At 43.8% G+C, this 24,887-nt stretch overlaps 1 protein-coding gene across 1 annotated transcript in view; it reads right to left on the bottom strand.

Moving 5' to 3' along the window:
* Positions 1 to 3,320: 3,320 nt before the first annotated feature.
* Positions 3,321 to 24,887, bottom strand: part of vav2 (vav 2 guanine nucleotide exchange factor) — a gene marked incomplete at its 5' end in the record, with an annotated part of 194,770 nt that continues 173,203 nt past the window's right edge. The window contains 19 exon segments of the mRNA XM_079235511.1: positions 3,321 to 4,626; positions 8,534 to 8,688; positions 9,077 to 9,160; positions 10,550 to 10,673; positions 10,780 to 10,867; positions 11,418 to 11,534; positions 11,816 to 11,877; positions 11,991 to 12,062; positions 13,630 to 13,758; positions 13,760 to 13,799; positions 15,404 to 15,496; positions 16,664 to 16,765; positions 16,969 to 17,078; positions 17,394 to 17,408; positions 17,768 to 17,900; positions 18,038 to 18,123; positions 20,078 to 20,164; positions 20,356 to 20,424; positions 23,042 to 23,137. Of these exon segments, the coding sequence (XP_079091637.1) occupies positions 4,579 to 4,626; positions 8,534 to 8,688; positions 9,077 to 9,160; positions 10,550 to 10,673; positions 10,780 to 10,867; positions 11,418 to 11,534; positions 11,816 to 11,877; positions 11,991 to 12,062; positions 13,630 to 13,758; positions 13,760 to 13,799; positions 15,404 to 15,496; positions 16,664 to 16,765; positions 16,969 to 17,078; positions 17,394 to 17,408; positions 17,768 to 17,900; positions 18,038 to 18,123; positions 20,078 to 20,164; positions 20,356 to 20,424; positions 23,042 to 23,137 (1,710 nt within the window). The 3' untranslated portion in view covers positions 3,321 to 4,578.

The raw sequence follows: 24,887 nt of genomic DNA, 5'->3' as shown, positions 1-24,887 counted from the left end.
CAGGGCGCTGGCCACAACCGACTGGTAGAACATCTCCAGCATCTTGCTGCACACATTGAAGGATCGAAGCTTCCTCAGGAAAAAGAGTCGACTCATCCCCTTCTTGTACACAGCGTTGACGTTGGCCTTCCAGTTCAGTCGGCTGTCGATGGCAACACCCAGGTGCCTGTACTCCTCCACTGTGTCCACGTCCTCTCCCAGAACACTCACAGGACTCGGAGCTGTTGTCTTCCTCTTGTAGTCGACCACCATCTCTGGTCTTGGCCACGTTCAGAAGCAGGTGATTCTCACCGGCCCACTTCAAAGTCACTCACCACTGCCCTGTACTCCTCCTCCCGTCCATCCCTAATACACCCGACCACTGCAGAGTCATCAGAGAACTTCTGCAGATGGCATGACTCCGTGTTGTACTGGAAGTCAGTGGTGTACAGGGTGAACAGGAGGGGAGACAGAACAGTTCCCTGTGGGGCTCCAACATCACTGAGCACCGTCCCAGACAGCACACGGCCCATTCTGACAAACTGTGGTCTGTCTGCCTGTGAGGTAGTCAGTGATCCAGGAGATGGTGGACGAGTCTACCCCCACCACCCGCAGCTTCTCACCCAGTAGCAGTGGTTGGATGGTGTTAAATGCACTGGAGAAGTCAAAGAAAGTGACTCTCACAGAGACGCCTGTTCCATCCAGGTGCGACTGAGCTCGTTGCAGCAGGCAGATGATGGCGTCGTCCACACCCACATGAGGCTGGTAAGCAAATTGTGATGGACTTGAGAGCAGCTATTGCTTCATAGACACACAGGTCACTGGTTACCATGGTGATTGGTGACCAGGATGAAGGCGCAGACGAGATCTTAAGACTGGGAGTGGATTGTCTACAAAACCATCTTAAACCCTGGCATGTGCTGGATTTGGGTTTTGTACGAAACTATGATTATTATTAAGCCTGCAGGAGTACATGCAGTGTGCACAAGGATCTTTGGAGCCACACCAAATTAAATTGTGTTGCAAGAATTTAGCAAGCGTTCAACATATTTCCATTCAGTCACTTTTTCACTTTGGTAGATTACTTTCATTTTGTGTACGAAAACGACGGTGGTGTCAATGTTATCACTTCCCACTTGGCTCAAATGATATGAAACATTGAAACACTGAATGCACATTCAGTGTTTCAGTGTGGCCTGACTAACACCTGGAGAGCATGATACAAATCACATGCTATTGGATTTCACCCCAACCTTCTCTGCAACAAGAGCATCACACTTCCTGCATTGGAAACCAAATGTTACCAGTGAACAGTGTTCCCTCTAAGCTGCGTGCGCCAGTGTTTCTGAGATAGGAGTGAGCCATCGCCGAAATAATACGATCTTTGATGTGACGTGTCGAGTCTTCTTGGCCAATCAGCGTCCCGTTTCTCGTCATGCGCTCTCTGTACCTCTGCTAGCGCTCTGCCTCCGTTAGCACTCCCCACCCCCGCTGTCCTCCTCCGGGCGCCAGGAGTGAAGCTCGTCCAGAGCGCTACATGAGCTCGGGCCGGCGCTGTTTAGGCTCCTCTTGGCAGGCCCTGCTCCAGCAGCTATAGGCTACCATGGCGAAAAGAAAGGCAGAGCAGGCGCCCCAGAAAAAGGTCTGCCTAACGTTGAAACATAAGTGGCTAGATGAAATAGTCCAAACTGACACAGGTAGGATGAAACTTTCAGACATATTTAAATATGAAGTTATTAAATTGTTTATATAGGCTACCTTTAGGAAAAATGACACCATGTCAATTTAATAGGCCTATAATTATTGTTAAGCACTGCATTAGCATTTTTATTTCAATGAAGTTCCACGTCATTTCTCAGCAGGTACAAATATTGTACCTGCTGAGAAATTACTACTTTTATTTTTTTATATATATCATTATCAGTCATAACCAGTGAACCAGTCATAACCTCCCCTTATTGACATTCAACAAAGATCCTTTAAGTTCAACTAAACTGACACCATCAAAAACACCATCATTAAAATGTTCCCAAAGTCCAGCCATTATAAAGGATATTGAATAAATATCAACCTTGTATACATATTGATGCATTTGCTGTCATCTCTTTGAATCCCCTATGGCTAACGCAGGCTTGTGGTCATTTTCGGCAGGTCGCGTGGTTGCGAATTGCTCACAGTGCTGAAATGTGCGCTCAGAAAAAAAAGAATTTGCTCAGTGCTGAAAAAAATTCGAGGGAACATTTCCAGTGAACATAATGAATTCCTTGTTCCCCCGTAAAGAGAGTGACAATTTGAAATAACATTTCTACAACACTTTGTTGGTGAAAGGGAGGCTGTGGTGCAGTCCTTTACATGTTTGTGCGGTGTAGAAATGAGAGTGTAAGGGTAGTTCAGAAGATGCTCCTGTTGGATTCATGAGAGAAAATTGTGGTCCGATTTAACATGGAGTCCAATGGAGCAGTTGGTTGGACTCAATGTCGCTTTCAGGCTTGCTGACAAAAAAGTATAAGTGTGTTGGATTCCAAGACGCATGTGTACCACAAGCACAACATTTCCTACGTTTTTATCCAGCAATGTTGTATGAAGAGTGAAAATTGTGGGACTAAAGACAACATTTTTGTTTTTACAAGTTTCTGTTGCTCCCTCTCACTCTAGCAGTTGGCTCTCCACTCTAGCTTTGAACATTCCGTGCCATACACACCCATTGTAAACTCTGAAATGGTCCGAAAATGTTCCTAGACTTGAACAATAATTACATGAAAACTGTGCTAGCTATACAAAAATGCCCAATTGGGCGAATAAACTCCAGACCTTTGGTAACGTTTTAAACTTTAAATAATTTCTCTACGTTAAATTATGGCGAGTCACTATGGGCACAAAGATGACTGTTTTTTTGCTCTCTTTGCGCCGAAACCCCATTTGAGTGAATGGAATAATTTCTCGCCGTTTTTCGCGCTTTTCGGGGAAACGCCTGGTCGAATCTCTTTGAAAAGTCATAGCACACGATTACTGATGCAAGCCGCACGTTTTGATGTACTTTGACGCCTGTGCTGGCAACGTAGCGAGATACTCGCCAAAGTTTTGTGGGACTATGATTATGAATATTAAGGCCGCAGGAGTGCAGTGCGCTTAGAGCCCTTGATGGCATCGCCACACCGAATAATCTGCATTACTAGAACAGAACATTGTCTGTTAATCTGTATTCATGGCATTAGGAAATTACTGGAGGTAAATGGGAACACTGAGCATTCCCCTGCCCTAAAAGAAAAATCCATCAGATTAAAAGTCTTCTGACACTGTTTAATTTTCACCAGCCTGCACATCACCAAATTACATACATGAAAAATGATTAACATTGGGGGAGCGGGGGGAGGGGAATCCAGTCACCTGACAATCTGTAAAAAAATAAGGCAAAGTACAAAAATCATAACAATCCATGCAGACATTAAAACATTGCTGAATTTGGCTTCAAATGATAAATGGTCCAGTTCTGACAAGAAAAAAAAATCTTGGTTCTGTGCAAAAAAAAAAAAAAAATCACTAAACCCAAGATTTAAAAGTGTGACGTGGTTGTCCAGTGGAATGTCATGATGTTTCCCTTTTGCATCCAGCTGACTGCACCATTGACTTGTGATGCCAAGATTGATGTGAACAGTGTTTGTGTTGTTGGCTATAAAAAGCGTCCGACTGTCTCTGTGAGTCCATCCAGTCACCAGTAGAAATAAGTTAAATGCTTCTCCATGTTGTTTTCTAGATCTCGGAAGGCAAGCCGTCCCCAGTATGTCGTACAAGTGCCTCTCCCCTTCCTGGTGAAGTCCTCTGGGTGGTGGACGAACTGTCTTTTTGGTGATGGCAATGTTCTTTCCTGGCTGATGTTGAGGTTCAGTAAGCAACGACCATTGTTCAAAGGCACCATACTTTACATTGGTATGTGTGTGTGTGTGTGTGTGTGTGTTTGTGTGGGCCGCACATGGGCACATGCATACATGGAGAAGTAAAACCAGCCAACCAAGTCGATTCCCTCCACTGGCGTCAGTCCACAAGGCATAACCATGACAACTAAGGCAAAATCTCGTAACATTTAAAACAGATCATCTGTCTTTTTTTTTCTTTTCTTATTTACGTTATTCTTATCTGATTCCTCGCTGCTGCTAAAGTCAACTTCCCCCACAATAATCATTAGTAATGATAATAATCTCTATTCAATAAATTATCTATACTGTACAATTATTTCAGCTTTTTTCAAGCTATCCACGATCAGTTTCTTCTGTGTCCTCAGTTCAATAAAGCACCTGCAGAGCACACAGAGGCTAACAGCAAGCCATTTTTTCCCCCTCTTACCTGTACAGAAATTAAACAGGACACCCTGCCACATAAAAAAATGTACAAACATAAGCAAAGCTGATGCATAATTGAAGATAGAGAAACGTGGTAGAAACACTCACTAAAAATGAGCATCCAGCAAAAACAACAACAAAATTTTTTCTTTTTTTCCCTTGTGTTATTTTCCTGGAGAAGGAGTGAGTCAATTTTCGCTGAGAGCAGCAGATAGCAGATGGTTCCTGATTTGAAGGGAGCAGTTCGGCAAACATCCAAGCCTCACTGAACTCCTTCTTCATCCACGTACGTTGAGGGAAACCATCCAATCTGAAACGTAAAAAAGATTATAGTGTGTAAATGTAAACAAGGGGTGTTAATAGAATCATTTTACATCCAATTCAGCTGTACATGCAGGAAGATAAATGTTTGATCACACTTAAGCGAATCCATTGTATGTGCAGCATGAATGTAATCTAATTTGATACATTGCGAATAGTCAGACCAGGTCCACTCTGAACACTCTACGCTAATCTCCCAGCGCATTCCTTTCAGATAAGTAAACAGCTCAGATGTAACATCAGCTCAGAAAAAAAAAAAACCTTGAAGGCTACATACACTACTCCAGCTGTTGCTAGGCAACACTGTTACCCACTTGTTGGTATTTATAGAGCATACGAATTTAATTTATGAAAAATAATTCACTCCTCAAAGTCTACATGTTGTTTTCCACTTGAGGAAACTGAGACCTCCATTCATACCTAGTGTGAAGTGTGTCTGTGTACATTATCTGGATGATGACCTTTGACCCTGTTGCTGACTTTACAAAGCGTTCTTGCTCTTTTGAGTCTGCCAGCATTGAGATTGGATCTTTGAAAATGTGCTAATGAGAAGCGATGCTGCTGTCTGTGTTCATGTGGAGTCGAGTAACCTTTCAACTGGCTGGGTAGATTCTTCTGATGATGCTTTTTTGATGATTATCGCAAGCAACACATATACTGTAAATCCATATTCTATGAGGATAATAATACTAATGCATAGAGCTGTAGCTATCGGGTTCATCTCCACAGTCATGGAGATTATTTTCCCCGTACAGGCGTCTCCTGTGTTCCGAAAGCGCTCACGCCTACACACGGAGTTACATTACGTAACTAGGGTTCTATTTCGCCCTCGAAGAGCTGCCACTATCGGGTTAAGGGCCGAAGCTAATGCAGCCCTGACACCGAGGGCAACGAGTTGATAACATACAACAGTTCACACAAGAATATAATAAGGAACGGAGGCGCCAACAGTGCCACGGTTAACACACAGCACTGCAGTAGGGGAAGTCAGCTCTGTCCCATACTGGGTACCACTGCAGCTCCACTAACCGCTGATGATTAGAAGGCGCGCCATTGAAAAAGGGCAAGGACGCTGGTGTGCAGATGTCTGCCACTGTCATCCCTCGGAGGAGTGCCATGGGTCAGGATGAAGATCTTGTGGAGGCCGCACGCCCGCCGCTTCGACGGAGCCACGCCTTGTAAACAGTTGCTGCGTCCTCCTTATGTTTAACGTACGTACAACATGCTGAGAGGAAGCGTGCACTGGGCAGAGTCGGTAAGACTCTTCTTCTTCTTCTGAGAAAGCATCTTGAGAGAGATTTGCATGCAGCAGCGGTGCTCGAGAACAAACTGGTCACACGGGAAGCTCCGAGTCCGCGGACCAATCAGCGTTAGTGTTGTCGTCCGGTCTATTTCCTTTCTTGGATCTGGCAAGAAAAGTACTGATAGTCGACTCTCATAAAACTATATATTACATGTGATATGAATGATCTCATTCTGAAAGTGATAAAACAGGATGAAATACAGGACGCCTCCCACGCACAGGGTTGACTTTTCTCCCCCCTCTCCCCGCTGTTCTCTCAGAGTTTCAATATCCCTGATTCCCTGCCCACAAAATCCATCCGCTGTATTTATTGAAAATAGCCTCATGTAACTGCTCTCAGTGATTTTGATTTTTACATGTAAAACGTACTCATGCCACATATTTTCATTATCGAAACACACACACACACACACACACAATCAGACAAAGATTAGCTGAATAGGGCTTTGGAGAAAACGATTGACTTGGCGCCAGTGTGAAGCTCGGTTAAGTAGAACACAATTAGGATTCCTTTTCTGCTTAACAGCTCACACGCTGTTTCCATACGCTTGGAGAAACTGGGAGTGGACTGGTAGCCGATTGTACTGGCATTATTTTCCAAGTTGTTTCCAGGAAGAAGAAAGGCAGGAACATGGGCATGAAAGGAATGTGTGAATAGACATCTATCAGGTCCACAGAAGGGAACTAAATCGCCCGGACACACACATTCAGCTTCAGATTGTCAGCGTGTGAACAGGCCCCTTCACAATGCAGCTTTCGAACGGAGAACGGTCCAAAATCGGCCAGATTTTTTCTTTGTTGTGAGAAAAAGTGGGACTAGACCCCTCGATGTTTCTCCAGGAGGGACATGGGAAATGGCTTCGTGCCCCAGAAGCTCCGTCAGCTCTGTCGTCGGGGCTGCTATTTCTGCTCAGGATGATATTAATATTTATGGCGTAAACCTCGAGCCAGCCGGGCGGTCAGTGAAGCAAGCGTGAACTCCGATCGGAGGAGGAGGAGGAGGATGGCCATGAGGGTTCGCGTTGGCCTTCGGGAGCAGAGCAGTATGGATGCCAGGCTCTGTCCTAGCAAAATTAAATGAATTTTTTAAATCTTTACATTACTAAAATATCAGTAAAGGCTTTATTCTGGCGTGCAATATGAAGCTATATCTCCACCCACGATGCTTTTCTTCATACCTGATCCTGGACCGCAGACATTTGGGAGTTGGATGAATTGTTTCTAATGTGCAGTGCGTTAGGAGTGTATTCATGCGTGGGACCCCTTCGTTGAGTCCCCTGGACTCTGGTGAGCAGCTCCCGTCTCCACCACCTTCGCTACATCTCCACCGAGAGGCAAGCGAGCACAAAACTGGCAAGTGGCCTGCGGGGTAAGCACCAGCTCGGCTTTTCGCAGCTGGGTATGAAGGTCCAAAGGGAGAATGTAGCCCATCTGGCAGCCAGCGCCCAGATGGGCACAGTTAGACCTCTTCGTCCTTTTTTTATTTCTTCACTCACCGACTGCTTGATGCCGGAAAAAAATAATCCAGACCAGAACTATGGTCTCACAGCTGGTATGTGTCACAAGTGTGGATATAAGAAAGGCAAAACGGCATGAAAAAATATCTTCAGTGCCGGGATGGACTAAATAGCAACAGCTTAGAGGGGGAAGCCCACTAGATATGGAACAATCCGAGCCAGAGGATCTCTGGTTAATCTAACATTCTGCTTGCTGCATTTTAACAGATGGGATCTGACTGATGTACAGAAAGTGTCTCTTTCAACCAACATATCTGAGTTTATTGACCCAGACATGCTCTTTTGAAATCCATAGTTTTTTTTCAAAAATGTATCCTGTATAATAAATATAATTAAGTGCAGAGTGGACACCTAGATGGTTTCATCTGACAATTGGTCCCACTGACAAAAATTAAACAATTAAACAAACAAAAAACATTTTGTTCCAAAAGCAACGTCGTGATGCTATAATATAATCAAAATGTGGCGGCTGCAGTAACTCAACATCAGACGGCACAACAGAATACAACCCAGATTAGCTGTGCGACTGCACAACAATTAACACTTACTCTGGATCCACCGCACCACAAAAGGAATAAATAAAAAGCATAAACATCTCAGATCAGTGCCTGCTTTATTGCCAGACTATTAAACTGGCATATTTCCCAGAAGCCATGCTTTTATTTCAACCACCTGCTTTCAGAGGGCTTTTATAATATCAATGGTTCAATTTAAGGCTACGCGAGGAGGAGAGAATAAAATATCGCAAAATGTTTGAACGAAAACCTAAATATGGATTGACTAGGGTTGACTTTTGGTGCGTTCACAACGCATTTACACAGTGAGATTTTTGATTAAAAAAAATAAAAATAAATCATCAGTAGTGTGGATAGAGTGGGGCATAGGTAAATGTTAAACAGCAAGGAAAGTTGTATCCAATAAAAATCATAACTTCACTGAAATGTCGCCTCATACTAAGACCCTGCAGAGATCCTAAATTGTTCTCTTTCCATGTGGGGTTTTCAGCCCAAGTCCATTATTATCATCCCGATACCTTTCAGCATGGATAAGTGAACAGACTTTCATGATGTACTCACTCGTCCGTTGGCCTCTCCTTTCCACCAGCCCTGGTCTCCCCCGATCTTGCTGTAGATTTTGACGATGTCTCCTTCGCGCAGTGACAGCTCTCTCATGTCCCGGGCCGCAAAGTTATACCTGGCCACCGCCGAGCTGACCACCCGAGGAGTGAACACTGGGAACGGGGAAACAGTGGGAGCTCAGTCACGTCGCAAGGAACGTTGACAGGAGGTGAAAGGTCATACTAGACATCCTTGTAGTAATTAGTAGTGGAGAATGATCATTATGAGGAGGGTCAGTGAAACAAGACACGGCGCAGTCACACAATGACAAATGAGCTCGATGGGAAAGGACACTTTGTTTCATCAGGAGAGAGGAAATTGTTTTTTCTTTTTCGTGACTTAATGAGGTGGCGTCATCCCGGGAAGAACTGAAATGCTGTAGTTAATAGAAAAAAAACGTGCCATGGAGAAGAAGTAATGAGATCGAGATGATGAAATTACAGTCCATGAGGTGCGGGGTGGACAACAGGAGCAAGAAAAGAAAAGGGAAAAACCAAGTACCTGACCAAAAGGGAGCTGAGCTTTGAGAAGAGAAGTTGAGGCCCTGCGGACTGAGGAAGGAGAAGTTGTAGGAGGCGCAGGTGGCTGCTGAGAGGAGAGGAGAAAGACGAGGGAATGAAGCTAGAAATGCAGCGCTGGAGCCAAAAGCAGAGTTCAGAAGGAGCAAATATCAGTCGTCTGTCTCGTAAAGATTGAGTTCTGTTATCTCAATCCCGTTGTGATTTCACTGCTATAGTGGTGTGACTACAGGATCATTGTGGGGATTATCAGTTTATGTTTATGAGGACTCCATTAGCAGACTGTCTGTACGTAATGGTGCCGGCGCCATAGCTTTTAAATAGGATGGGCCCTGGCTTTTACTGAAAGATGCATCCTTATTCTACCACTGTTTCTATGCACCCTTGCGGGCCTGCAACCACACAAAAAAAGAAGAAAAGTGTGCTTGGGAACTTAGAGAGAGAGAGAAAGAAAGAGAGAGCAAGAGCACATCATCATCATCAGCAAAGACTCAACTGTCTCCATGTACTACTTTATATCTGAATGCAGCCAAAACAGGAGGGAGCCAGTGTGTGAGTGGCCAGTTCTTCCTGCAGATCAAACCAAGGCAGAGCCATGTAGCAGAGAAGCCCATTGCAAAGGGTCTGCCAATTTAGACAGCCAGTCCACAGGCCTCTGAGTTAGCTGACAAAGTCCTCTCTTTTCTCTCTATTTCACACTGCTGGACTCTTTTTCTGCCCCGTTCCCCTTTGGGCTTTTATCCATTCCTCTCTGTGTGAGTTCATGGAGCCACTGGCCTGGAAAGGAACAGAGCGCCAGTGAAGACAAAGAGAGCGGGAGCTAGTCTGTCTCCTTCCTTGACCACAGCTAAAACGGAAAGGGATTACATTTGTAAGCTGCACTATCGCATTATAAACAAACCTATAGAGTCAAATTAGTTCTATCGTAAGCGCAGATACATAAGTTGACATATAATGTGCTATTAGTTGCTGTGCCAAACATCCATCCATCCATTTTTTATTTATTTTTACCGCTTATCCAAAAGAAGCCTTTACGTCTTTCTCCCTCGCCATGTCCTCCAGCCCTTCAGTGCTCTGGGTCTGCCCAGTGGCCTGATACTGCCACGGAGATGTGTCCAGGAGTCATCAAAATCTGATCCTCCAAAGAGACGTCTATCTGTGATCTAATTCTTTAAGGCCTTTTTTGATGCACAGTCCTGCCACCACTCATCAACAGGTGGTGGGAACAACCCAAAGATGCGCAGCAATTGATTCAGCGAGGTATCAAGGAGTCACTGTCATCCCACTCTGTCATACCGGGATGAGATGCTTATTGGCTGTGATTCCTCAGCCGTCTTTACCTCGCTCAGCGAGTGACGAGGAGAGTGTGTCGCTTGCAGCATTAATATAGTGCGAGGGCAAGTATTCACTGTGCTGTACTGCTACTGGCTGATATTTGACACTCCTGAAGGCTTACCTGGTGAGCGTGTGCTGGCCCGTGTTAGAGAGCGTTCTTTTGATTTGTAGGGGAATCGCAGTGTGGTGTCTAACAACTTGAAGCTTTCTTTCAGTGAATGGGCCTGATAGTACTCCACCAGCTCCTGTTATGATACACAGTACAGGAGGATTTAATACAAAAATGGCGAAGCTCATTAAAAAAAACGGACTTCACAGTATTTTGTGTTGGTGGTTAAAGATAGGACTTACCAAAAGACTCTCAAACTTCTTGGCTTCAGTGATGTGAATCCAGCTGTCTTTTTCAATGACTTTGATGTGTTTTACTTCATCATTGAATCTGGAATACAAAATCAGAACTACACCGTTAATACTTTATCAGAACACATGTTGTCTTGGTATTATTTTTTTCCTCCTGCGTGCCTCTGGTGCAACATGTTCAGCTGCCGTCAACATGAAATATTTTGTGGTAAACCTGACGGATTAACAGATCAAAATAAAGTTGTTTTCACTGTCTGAGGCCGACTGTGGGACGTATTGACTCACTTGTCTGAAGGCGGGTCCCTCCAGACACTTTGCACCTGCATTAAAGACTTAAAGACAAATTGTGCAAACGCACGTCTCCCAGGACATCACCGCTCAGAGCGACAGCTGCAGTAAAAGCTCAAACATGTGTCTTTGTGATGCATTCACAGAAGAAATACATTAAAAAACAGGATAAAAAAAAAAGAAGCAATTACCGAGCGGTAATTAGCCGCAGCGAAAAGATGCTCGGGAAAAAAAGCCGACTGGGGGGCATCCCTTGAGAATGTGTACGTCCCGTGATGATGCGGATTAAAAACCCTTTCCCGTGAGACTTCCCTCCCGCTGTACGATGTGACTACACTCACTTGATGCTGATGGCGAACCTCTCCGCCTCGGCCGTCCTCTCTCTGATAAGGTAGGTCCCACTGCTGTGGGATTTTAAAAGGTTATCGGCCTGCTGGCGCTCCATGTTCCCTGCAAACCTAGAGAGGGGCAGAGAGCGAACAACGTTTGTCACCTTCAAGTACAAAGTCACGGAATCAAACGACACGGCTCTACAAACCGCAACGTCGTAATTGATCTTTTTATTGCGGTCGCGCTTTGGGGGAAGTCATTTTTTTAATTGAACAAGCGCATGTTGACGGTATGCTAGAATTAACATGAATGAAGCTGAAGTAATTAAAGGATAGTGACCCGAGGACAATAGCAGTATATAGTGTACAAGAGGATGAAGTCCACAATCTTCAGAAGTTAAGGGTCTTACCAAGGATATCCATAGTAGTCTGATTCCCTTGAGGACTGCCGGCTGGATAATGACTGAAAGGGCTGGAACAAAATGATAACTTATTAATAATAGAATAACGCATTTAAAGTGTACACTAAAAGAGGAAAAGGCCCTCGGACAGTCAAACTGCATATGCTGGACATGGATCACTTACCTTTGGGTCCAAACAGGGTTTTACACAGGAACTGGGGAAGAAGCCGCTCTTTTGCGTTTGTATCAGCTTCCCCTGCAAGAAAGAAGACGAGGCATGTTTATTTGAGGCATGAGACGATTTTTTGCTGGCTTCAACTGACACACTGATCAGTGTTGCACCGACAGAAACAAATGAACACATCTTGTCAAGTTCAGCCATCAATCGCTGGCAGAGAGGCCGAGAGAGGACGGCTCGCCTCTACTGGAACTCTGAGCCGGTGCGTTTGCATCCACAACTCGTTCGTGCGTTGCCGGATATGAATCATATCGTACGTTTAGAAGCATGCATCGGTTCATGAAGTTTACCTGGCGCGCTGTCTGAAGAGTAATTGCTGTGCGGGTGTGTTATATGTGTGGTGTGCAACCATTAGAGCCCGTCTCTGACGGCGATGGGCTCTAATTGATTGAGATATGAATCATTTGATTATTATAAAAATATCCATTTCTCAAGCTGAATATTTGCATATTTTTTTGACAAAGGAAGCATTTTAGAGCAAATGTTATTTATTTCTGACTATAGAACCGCTTGCTCCCCCCATAGTGCTTGTTTACAGCTTGTGATGTTGCCAAATGAACAGAAAGGAACCGAGGAGCGAATGCAGCCACCGGCTCAGATCCGACCCTGAGTCACGACCACGCTAATGCCTCCCAGAAGGTCGTATCGTTGTTAAAGACGCATAGAAGTCTTCAGAAAAACAAAAAAACTAAACTTAACTTCATGAAGTAGTCATAGTACAAACATTTTTAACATACATACATGACATTTGCTCCCTGCATTTAACCCATCCATATCAATTTAGGAGCAGTGGGCTGCTTAGAGGCGCCCCGGGGAGCAATTGGGGGTTCAGTGTCTTGCTCAACACTTCGGGAGACCGGGGAATCGAACCGGCTACCTTGTGGTTTCTCGACGACCGCTCATCCCCAACAAGCGTCTGTAGCCGCCGCCCCCAGAAGAATGACCGCTTGCTAATATCATCACTACGTGGTTTTTTTCACAATGTGAATGATGATATTAAGCTTAATCGAGGACATGTAGTTGCATCGTATCCTCTTCCGCATTCACACAGTCGTAGTGTCATGTGTGTGAATGCGTAAACACACACAGCTCATCTGACCTCACAACAATCAAGATTGACGTCCCTCTCGTGTCTGTTCGGTAGACATAAGGCTACAGGCAGCTCACTGGAGCGTACATGTTAAACTCTGGAAACAGCTTAACCTGGCTCTGTCCAAAGGGAACAGAATCTCTATTGTTAATTCTGTAGAAAAGAAGTTGTGGTTTTATAAGGGTTTATGTGCCGGACTACTTCTTGGCCTCAACACTGAAGTCTTCCTGGAGTCTCTGCTGGTTTCCTGGCAACCTCACAGTGAATACTGCCCCCAGCCAAGAGAAACTACATCTTTGTAAGGATTTAAGAGCGGCAGCTCTTTTTACACACATCCCACGCGGGGAGAACGGCTGAGACTACTTCACTGTTCAGCAGGCGTTGACGTGATCACCTCTAACTCATTGATTCATTTCTAAACAAACGGCAGACGTTCTCAATGTGCCGGAGCCCCCGTGTTAACATTCACATGTGGAGTTAACGTGACCGCTGTACCTCCCACCACGTGGTGTCAGGATCCCCCTTCAGCAGCTCGATGAAATCTCCGGTCTGGAAACAGAGCGGCGTCTTGCTCGTCGGGGCCGGCGTGCCGTGGTAGTTCCTCACCGCCACCATCTTGGGACCTGGAGACACAATCCAATGTTGTAGCGGGGTGAGTCTCAACTCTGGAGGAAAAGACGTTAGCTCTAACTTTGTCTCCCTGTGGTCTCTGCTTAGGTTTCACATTGGGATTTAAGCTGATCAAGGCAGCACTGATTTGGCATTAAGATGGTGCCCACTGAGCGATGCAGTGGTCCAGGTTATTTAATATAATCACAACATCAAGGACTCAAAGCTGGTCCAGGAGTTTCGTTGCATGGTGTCCCTTTTTTCTGTCCACTTTTGAGTACATGCAAGAAGACACAACTTTGTATTTTTCAAACAGTGTTTCATCCTTTTTCCCGACCGACCACTGCTTTTAATTTCAAGATACTGAAGAAAGATTATGATCCCTCTCATCTCAAAGGTCTTCAAGTTTTTGAATTTCACGTAATATGTCTCCATCTGTGCACTGACACCCACTCTGCAGGTTGAGCATGTGGTTGTGGCTCGTGTGCCGTGGGTTTGTCCACTAGATGGCAGTAGAGAACTGTGCAGTTCAACAACAGATTATCTTTAAACAAACGTGTAACATGACAGCTGACAGAATCCCCACTCTCTCATGGAAGTGTTTTCTGTCATGTTTAGGTGACAGGAAGTGATCTTACCTGATGACACGCCAGGCTCCTTTAAGAGAGAAACAAATACTCGATCAACAATGTATCATTTTATGATGAATACAACATATGGGGAAATGGCAATTAGAGTAATATATGAACGCTAACACTGATACAGTGCGTCGAGCAATAGAAAATCTACTCACCAAGTCATGAGGATCTAAAACAAGACAAAAGAAATAGTGTCTGTCAGGGATTTTTAGTCGAACAATTATCATGATATAGTTCTTATATTAAAATTCTTTGCTCAACATGAAGGTGACTTCACCTGCTTGACTGTATTTTGACGCAAAGTGGATGAAAAGCAGTCACGAATAAAGCTGAAGGAGCCAAACTATGCGCCAGTCCATTGTTTTCATCTATTTGAACCTCACTCAGACGCACACAGCTGGAGAGAGCAGGCCTATGATTTTCTGAATAGATGTTGAGTGAATCCGTGTGCCCTCTAGCCGGGGGTTGAGATAAATCTGAGATGAATCGGTTGTCAGGTATTGGAGAGTAAAGGGAAGCTAAACAAAATCATGTTCCGTGGTTGTCTACATGTGAATAAATTGGATAATGTTTCAGTCTCTAAAATGTAATCAAATGTATGGATTGGTTATATATATGGGTCACAAGTAAGCATCGCGTCATTCGACAGGGTGACCAGCCCAAAAGTGAATTGGTCTAAATAATCTACTTCGGCTAAAAAGGCGGGGCCGTGTGAAGTGATGGACAGGTCATTCCTCCAGACTAAGAGACAACAAAAAGGAACAACCCCACTGTCCCACAGGAGCCAGCCCCATGTTCCTGAAGGACAAAGACCCCTCTTTGAGTTCACACTCATGAAAGTAATGACATTTCACAATCATTATTAATTTGGTTCCAAAAACACAACATCATAACCGTCAATGATGTCTGCCACACAACATTGATTAACAATCTCATCCAAACAGTGGCTCAGTCCTCACATCGACCTTCCTCTCAAAGGTGACTGCGTGTCCGGGCTCCTACTGGGCGATCAGACGAGACACTTACTGATTTTACAGATGGTGATGACTTCCAGGCACTCTTTGTGTGCTCCTGTTCCACAGTGAGAGCAGTAGTAACCCTGATAGAAGATGCCCCTGGAGGACACACACACACACACACACACACACACACACACATCAGAGATGCAAAATGGAAAATGTCTCAGACACAAATTAACCTGTCGTAAGTACAACACACAAGGGGAGCAGCTGCTTGTAACAATCAGCCTGCGATGGCGGCTACAGGCGCTCCATCATTTCCACTCTGTGATCCTTTAAAAAAGAAAATCACAAAATCGACTCGCTCGAGAGCAGTACAGTATTTGTTACAGACACTGTACCCTCGCACACACTGCCACGTCCAATTGCAAGTGCCATACATCACAATGGGGATGCACTGTAGTAGTAATTAGCATCTAGCGGGGAGCGAGGACGCCGGTCCCCACACTTCCGCTGGCTCGGTGAATTTAGGTCGGCCGAAGCCGTGAGATGCGTGGGTCAATACACTCAGCCGGATGGCTGTAATAGAGGTGAAAGTGGTGATTCAGGGACACGCGAGTTGTCCCCGCTGCGGTCGAGCAGCACTCTCACAAGGGAGGAGGTTCCCTTTGGGGACACAGTTGGTTGGTGCCAGGCGGGGGAGGGAAATGTTTAAAAATAGCATCCGTCGGCCTCGGTCACATTTTGGTAGGATATTTTCCAGAGATTGCTTTGACGCTGATGATGGTTTACGTTAGCCAAAAACAAATTCCCCCTGTGGCTCTGTTTGTTTGTGTGTTGCTGGATTTCTCTTCAGTTAAGCACTTTCAGCTCTTCTTCACTTAGAGGTTTCAACTTAACCCGACTTTGATTTATGTGTGGTACAAGATGTCTGTTACATAACAGCAGTGGTGGACTTATTAGTTCACTTACTACAAAATGCTTAGTGTACTCAACTAAATCTTTTTTAACTTCCATTCTCTGCTTCTTTATATTTTGTCAATGCAGGACCTTTATCTGCAATAGAGACATTTTACTTTGTGGTATTGCATGTTGTATTTAGATGAATAACCTCCCTGCTTCTCGCACCACCGTATGAATCAAATATAAACAGGATCCTTTCATACAAGTTCTGAGTACATATAATGTATTTTTTTACACAACAGGTTCATATAAAAGTAACTGCCCAGATAGTACTACTGAACATTGTTAGGCCTTGGAAAGTCTGAATGAAGATGCATTCATTGTCGAACAGGAATGTTCTGGACGTCGCGGGGTTGTTACCTCAAGAGCATCTTGCAGGCCCGACAGTTGGTGTTCTTATCAAATGTGTGCATTTGGAAGTTATGCTGATTGGCGGTGGCTCTCTCCGGCTTGATGTTGGACCTGGAAGGAAATAGCAAGCGAGAGCATTCGATTGGAAAAGACACTTTGTTTGCTTTCGCGTTGAAGACGCTTGATATTCTGGCGTTTCATTTTCCGGATCGGCCCTAAACAGACACTCCCATCTGGCTGCTCTATCAACAGATGGTTTTCTCAATGTATTTCCGTGATAGCTACCAACACCTCCCATGCAATCGTATACTCACATGGCCATTTCAAACTGCTCCATCCACTTCCTCTTTGTCTCCTCAGTTTTACAAAAGAACTGGAAGCCCTGCTTCCCTTGCAGGTGGATCAGGTAGAACCCGTACGACCACTGGGGACAAAACGCGAGTGAGGAACAGATGGCAGAGAGGTATGGGCACGGCAATGACAGAAAGCGAGTGATTCCTCTGTAAATATGTACAAAAGCATACTGTAAATATGATCACATTTAATTCTGAATTAAAATATCCTCCCCATGCTTTTAGCGTTGCATCTGACCAAAAGCTGGAGAGCCAGTCACAGAGCCGGTTGGTGCATGTGCAATCATGAACCCCCCCCCCCAAAAAAAAAACAACAACAACATCACAGCCAAAAACGTAGGCCAACATGAGAAGATGAGTTAAATAAAAGGGTCACTTGAGCTTACCATTTTTCCACTCGACTGGTAAGCATGCAAAAAGAAAGACACCAGAGAAAGACCCGGTTACACATGCAAACATGGACAGACACATGCAGATTGAAAAAAAAAAAAAAAAAGGCATGTTAGACTCGTGGCGCAATGCACTGCAGAACGATTTCATGAATCCTAAATGATCCTTCATTGCATTTACATGGATGTGTTTCCAAGCACGGGCAAGCGCAATGCAAAATCTGACACTTCAATGCATTACTCATAAAATCCATATTCTGAAATTACCATCAAACCAAGGTTGTTCTGCTCAAGGGCAACATTTGTAATGTCTCATCACCTGCACTAGCAAAGGGGCGCCTTTAAGATCAAAGTTAAAGAATGATTCTCACCTTTTTCATGTCTCTGTTGTTCATGGGGTCGTCCGACATTTTATACAACTGCAGTTCAATAATCTCTTTGAGCTCATAGCTGTAGCCTTTCCTCTTGCAGACAATGACCACTTTATCAAACAGGAATATATACCTGAAGACATACACACACACACACACACACACACACACACACACACACACATTCATGGTTATCTCGGCCGTGAAACTCTGCCATTGTTGGCTCTTGGCTACTTTGTTTCTAATGTCTTTTGTTTAGTTTGGACTCACCGGTCCTGTTTTGTTCGGTTGACGATGGAGCACACTTTCAGCTCTCCGTCTATCTTTGGCCTCCCGTACTCCTCCAGTTTCACCTGCTGCTTAGGTCACATGGGCACAATGTCAGTCCACCGCATACTAGAACGTATAAACTTAATGAGAGAACGTGAATAATTCAGCTTCACTCGAATGCAAATAGATATATAATAAATGACACGGCTCAGTTGGTTTTCCATCTTCTTTATCTACATTTCAACTGGATGGAACATTCACAAGGACACAATGAACCCACTGGGAGTGAAAGGTGAACAGAGTGCCTGATAAAATGAGAGAGTGCTGTTTGGAATATTATTGGAAATTGATTAATGCAATGTGCATAACCTCTTTTGTTAATGTTCTGCGGGACTAAATGATTTATTGGGGACGTTTTATTAGTGGAGGATCATGACAGGTGGCAGCGATATGACGAGAGAATATGGGGAGAGAGAATATGGGCTTTATCAAGAACCGGTTACTGCTCTGTGATGCCCAGTGACTAATCACACTGACAAACTTTTAGTGCCGGTGTATTACTTTTTATACATAAAAAAATGACTTCTGCAAATATGTAAAATCTAGCATAAAAAAAACGACAATAGAAGCCGGAACATTGGATTATAAATGACACACGGTTGTATTGTAGTATCTTATTTACTGAATGTTTATGTAATGGAGTTTAATTTCCCCGCTGGCAGGAAGACAATTCCTAGTTAGAAGCACCCGAGACAGTGGTTTCAGATTTCTGATCCTTCACTGCAACATTAAAGGCACAATGAGTAGGATTTGGTGGTCGGCTGATTGCAAACAGTCAAAGTCGGCCCCTCCCCCCCGGCTCATTGAGGGTCAGGGTGCTTGCCAGCGGGTGAAAGCCAACTCCAGATTCCCTCTCGCTTTGGAACCGGCTTTGTCCACTTGGCACCTCTCCTCGCTGTATTTGCATATTTTTTTTTCGGGCACAGTGTCCGCCATTTTCACAGCTTCCTCTTGGGTGGGTGCGTGCGATCTGGCATCTGGCCCCTTCATACTTCACAAGTTGTTGAAGCCAAGAAACTCCCCGAACACAGTGAAATGTGAAGAAAAAATAAATAAAAATGCAGGCTGGGTCTCTGCAGAAACTGCCACACATTTCTAGTGGGTCATTAATGATGATCGAGAGGGATTATTTTTAATCCAGTCGAGGGAAATCCTAGTCATTGTGCCTTTTAAAGCAATGGTTGACATTTTGGTGAAAGATGAGAAACCGATCCAACTCTCATATCTGTCCGTTAAATATGATGCTACAGGCTATGATGCTAAACTTAGCTTAGCATAAACCTGGAAGCGTGGGGAAATCGCTGTCCTGGCTATGTCCAAAATGTAACGACGTGCCAGGCAGAGACAAAACATGGTCCCGCCCACTTAGTAACACAGCAACTTGACTTTTTTTTGGGTCTGGTTTAATATAGAAGAAAAAACGTTTTTTAAATGATACGCTTCCGAGGTGCTTTGAGACTTTGCAACCTTTTAGCTAGCTTCTTCCAGTCTGTGTGCTAACCAGCTGCTTGATATTTAGCTTGCAGAGTGCCACAAGAGAGCGACATTAATCTTCTCATCAACTCTTGTCAAGAAAGCAAATAAGCATTTAAAAAAAATTGGTTTGACAAGCTGTTCCTTGTGTTTCTAAAAAGCAAATACGGTACAGTTAGAAGAAGTTAGAAAACACATCCTCATTGTTAAACTTATAATAGTTCAACACTCAAAAACTTGGGTGATTTGCCATATCAGCTATGTGTGCAGGCTGGGGCTTGATTTTACATTTAGCAACCCCTGCCACTTAAACTCAGTCAAAAGAGTACAGGTACAATACAGAAATAGCTCATAACCAATATATGACCAGTACATAGCCGGTGTTGTTCTTGTTTTGCCAGATCAACACATCCTCATGTTGAACTAATTTGGAAAATGTGTTTTCAAAACCCTTAAACCATCTTGAAAAAGATACAAAATGAATAATCCAGTGGACTTCACACTTACAAGATTTTCTATTGAACTTTGGAATTCGCTGATTTTCTTCAGAGTCTCATTGTCCCTCTTGACTTCGTTGATGTACATGGCCAGGTCCTGAGAGAGGGAGCAAGGCAAACAGTCGTCCAGCCTAAACCTGAAAATCTTTCTGACATCTGTCATATCATTGTAGACTCACAGTCCTCTGAGACACAGTCGCTGTATGAAACAGTGTATGCAGCTTTGGCTTGGAGCACTGCGGCGTTATTATGTAACAATTCTCCAGATTCGCCCATGAACAAACGTACCTGCATCGCCTCCAGAGACTCCTTGAGTTGTTGTCTCTCCGGTCGTTCCGCAGAATGACTCAAAAGTTCCTGTGGAGGAAATACACAACATACTTTATTGGAGTGGATGATGCAAACATTGAATCCTATAGTAATTAGAGAAGGTTGTTGGAAGAAAAGTATCGCTGCTCTTTACTGTGATTATGGGGGTGAGCATGAGAATAAGTTGCACCGAACCACCGGCAACGTGCATGAAAATTAGATACACAAGGAGGCTGGAGAAATCGCTGACTGGCCTCCAGGTCTGACTGTTTTTATGATAAACAAGATACCAGTGAACATGTTCCATGACAAATCATGTGGTGCTCCACGGGGCCAAATTAATAACAAATACGTCGCATCGTTTTGATCTGTTTGATCGTCTGCCTCCCCACGCTCATTGGGGGTGATTCAAGAAATCCTATCAAATCTAATTATAGTACCATGAATAAAAATGAAATGCTACCAGCTGTCCAACCAGTTGGCAGATTAATGTGTCCCGAAAAAATGATATATGACACATAAATCAACAAATTACTGTATTTGTTTTAGAATTTCAGTTTCCCCCTTTTTCCATTTTATTCTTTCCTGTCATATTTTCCCATTTTTCCCATTTTGGAATGGCCAATGTTGACTTGTGATGGCAGGTAAAGGACAGATGTAATTACGATGCATTGCATGTGCTTTCCCTGCAGTGACAAATCAAATGTCTTCTAGGGAACACCTCCATTGGGTCCATTGTCATTCCAGTGTTTCCACACTTTGGATACCATCCACCCAGTTCAACCCCCACTGCGCAGCCACCCTGAACAATCAGTGGGAGTCATTAGTGCAGCAACAAGGATGCTTACCAGCAGCAGCACCAGCCCACCCAAGATGAAAGTAATGCTATTGGGCCCTATTTGACTTTAATTACCTTTGTTCTTTTATCTAAGTGACCTGCTTACTCAACAGATCCTTTTAATACCACGGTCTGTTACCTTTGCACAAGCGAAACTGGCCACCGACATCATGCTGCTGGACGGCCCATGAAGCCTCGGATGAAAAAATTCGAACACGCGGGTTCATCAAGACAAGCGCAAACACGCAAACCCTGTTCAAAGAGAAACACCTCCGGGATGACTTCATTTAGAGTGCAGCCGTGGTGCATAAAAGATGACGAGAGTCGCGTATTCACACCGTACCAAACAGGGACGCGCTACTTTCCATGATATGTACACAACATCAATTGCGGATGCGCACGACTGGACTCACGCAACACACAGAGACGGGGATTGTCAGCCTGACGTGCCCCCGAGGCCACGGCATGCAGCGGTGTTTCACAGCGAAGCTGTTGGAGGCAGTGAAATGGAGTGTGTTTGATTGGATTAGCATGCAGTTGATTTGACGTCGCTGCCTCGCTGAGACTTCTGCAGGGGTTTGATTCAAACTAATAGACGAGTCGCGGCACTCGGCGCGGACAGTCCCTCAATCACCTGCAGCAAACACTCGCATCCATCCCGGTCCATTATGCGCCGCATCATAAACTCACAAGCTCATCCATAATTGAGATGCAAAGTGAATTAATCATTGGGAATATTACAGTGGCCGGCTAGTTTCTGCACACCAGGAGGAGAGCTGTGGGGAGAGATGTATTGTCTGTGATGCGAGCGGTTAGACGCTGTGCTTAAATACATGAGCATATTAGGGCGTCAGTGCAGTGCTGCAATTACTGATTACAGCTACCCACAGATTATTATTTCTCCCAGACAACAGTTAAAAAACCCAAATAATTCAGTTTTTTGTGAAATGGGTGGAATAATTTGACAGGTAGAAATCTTAAAAAATGTTTGTCATTATTATTTTTATTTCATTAAGATTGCTGTCAATGAATCTTCCATCAATCAACTGATTAAACGACTGATAATTCAAACACTAGACCTGATGCAATGATAGTGGACCTACAGTAGACTATTTAAAAACTTTAGTAACTAAAAACATGTAAAATTATTAGAATCTATAACTGAGATCAACGCAAATGCACACGTCATATTTTGTTTGACAGGAAGAAGAGATGGTTGGATTTTGATGTGAAAGTATAAGGAAGTGAAGTGAACGCGAACAGGAAGTGATGACCGGACTGCCGCCAGTCAAAAGCTCGGTGGCAGGATAGTTATTCAGCATGAGCCCAAATCACAGCAGAAATCAAAACCTCTACAAAATACAAGTTCCCCAGTGGTGGTATGTACAGGAGGCCTGCGAATCAGGGACTGATTGTGACTAGACTCAACGGAAATGAATAACCAACAAGGAAATGAATAACCAATAAGCAAGTTGAATTGAATTGTCTATAAAAAACCTGGATGAAAATTGACAATCACTGCTTCACCAATAAATTGTGAGATGCGCTACTTCTGTCAGACCTCTGGGGCCACGGTATGATAAGGATATATATATATATATGCCCCGATATAAGGAAATATATGGATGTTTTGATACTCGGGCCACTGTAACCGCTGTGAATCCAAGCTCACTACACACCTTTTTGTGGAATCAAGAAAGTAAAGTGTGAAATAGCTATTTGCAATCTGCTGCAGTCAAAGTGATGACGGATGGATGGTCTTAGTCAGCTTCCGACCACGGACACTCAAAGAGCTGGAGGGTCATGCCGTCTGGAGGTGCCTCCTACCTTCAGCAGTAGGTGGTACTTCAGCACCCTCTGCATGGGAACCACCAGAAGATCCTGCAGCTTGAACTTCCCCTCCTGCACCTTCAGAGTGCATTCCTGTGGAACAACGCGGGAAAGGAGCGGCGCGGTTATCACACAACACGTTGCATAACGCCACGCTGAACAGTTCCCACCAACAAGCGTTCAGTCATTGTTTAATAATTCATCGGGTTTTGTTGCGTTGCTGCGATTGCCTCCAAACATTCACGGGGCATTCCATTAGCAGTAAGGAGGCCAGTTCATTCCATCAGGGAGAAACAAAGGCTCTGGTCGTTCCAGCTATTTGTGAGGGAATTACCCTGCTCGCTCACTGGGAAATGCCTCTGATTAATGAACACGTTTCTATAAATTCTGCACGGGCTCCAAAAGAAACTGTCTTCCTATAGGTTTCCCTCACAGACGTTTGTGTGGGTGCTTCTGTAAAGGGACAGCATCTCCATCTTGATAAACAAGGTTATTGTGTATAAAAAGATAGAGTGAAGCTGTTTGACCCGGTAACAAAGCTCTATTCCGAGAGCGTGCATCGCACTGTCAACTACTCGGGTTGTAGTCATGTCCATTTTTTTTGTCAACAAGCTCAAAGAGGGCCGTGCTAACTGCTGATTCGGCTTAATCCTACTATTTCAGAAGTGCATTGGCCTTCCTCTTTAATCACTTCAGATTATTCTAAAGAAGATCAGAGGATATTAGTAGAAATGGACGGTATATCTTCCAGATTCAAATGGAACTCGAGTACATTTAACCTCTCCAAGGCCGTCGTTTCAAATACAGTATAAACTCGCCAATAAATGGACTAGTTAAATTCAGTAGAACAAGATATTTGGAATTCAAAAAACAGCTCTGACCGCCTATTTGCAAATTACATTATTTTCTTTTCTGATTTCCTCTAAATTTGTGCATGACCCTGGTAAATTTGGACCACATTTATGAATTAATTTGATGAATTCGTTATTCAATGACATAATTTATTTAACATTAAATTAGACTTTTATATTAATGTGTTATGATTTTGTAAGAGATGTCAGATCCTATAGAATCTCATTGGAACATTTGCATAATTGCCAATGGAACACGGTTGCTTTGCTTTTTAAACCTCCATTTACCTCTTTGTGCACAGTGACAGCACTGAGAAGTACTCCACGCTTTGTGAAGAAAATGAACTGAAACGCAAGTATACAGTTATGATAGACTGTTGTGAGAGTTTCCTGACATGAAGAGAGGACTGTACAATCCTTGAGGCAAATGTGTGATTTGCGATATTAGGCACATCAATAAATAGACTCTATCTATATTTTACTTTTAGAGTGCAAGTGAAATTAAAACTGTGGTAAGACATATGAAATTGCATCTAATTGTTTTATAATTTGCAAAAATATATATAGTTGTAATAAGTCAATGTGGCTACATGTAGTTTTACATAAAGCTTTGACGTCTAGTGGTGTCTCAATGACTACCAGGGCTCTATGGAGTGGCTATGTTCACCATTGAATAATCTTTTGTTATTTTTTATGACACCAAATACCAAAACCTAAATATATTTAGTTTACTTTCACCTATACCACAAACAGTGGTATATGTGAAAGAAATAAAACGTAGATGTCGTATTCCGTTGAAAGTCTTTGCATCTTCTTGTGGCTTCAAATGTGTCGATCAGGTGTCATTTTGTCATTCAATCCTCTGGCTCACACCACCTAAAAAAAATTACCCATGAACCCTTTCAGGGCGACACATCACAGGTCCGTAAGCAGACGGATGCGCTGAAGCCCATCGGCTCAGTCATTTGTATTCAGTTTGAAAAAGCAACTTG

The sequence above is a fragment of the Taurulus bubalis genome (genome assembly GCF_910589615.1).
Source record: "Taurulus bubalis genome assembly, chromosome: 19".
In the NCBI taxonomy this organism is placed as follows: Eukaryota; Metazoa; Chordata; class Actinopteri; order Perciformes; family Cottidae; genus Taurulus; species Taurulus bubalis.
This window is presented reverse-complemented; position numbering and strand designations above follow the sequence as displayed.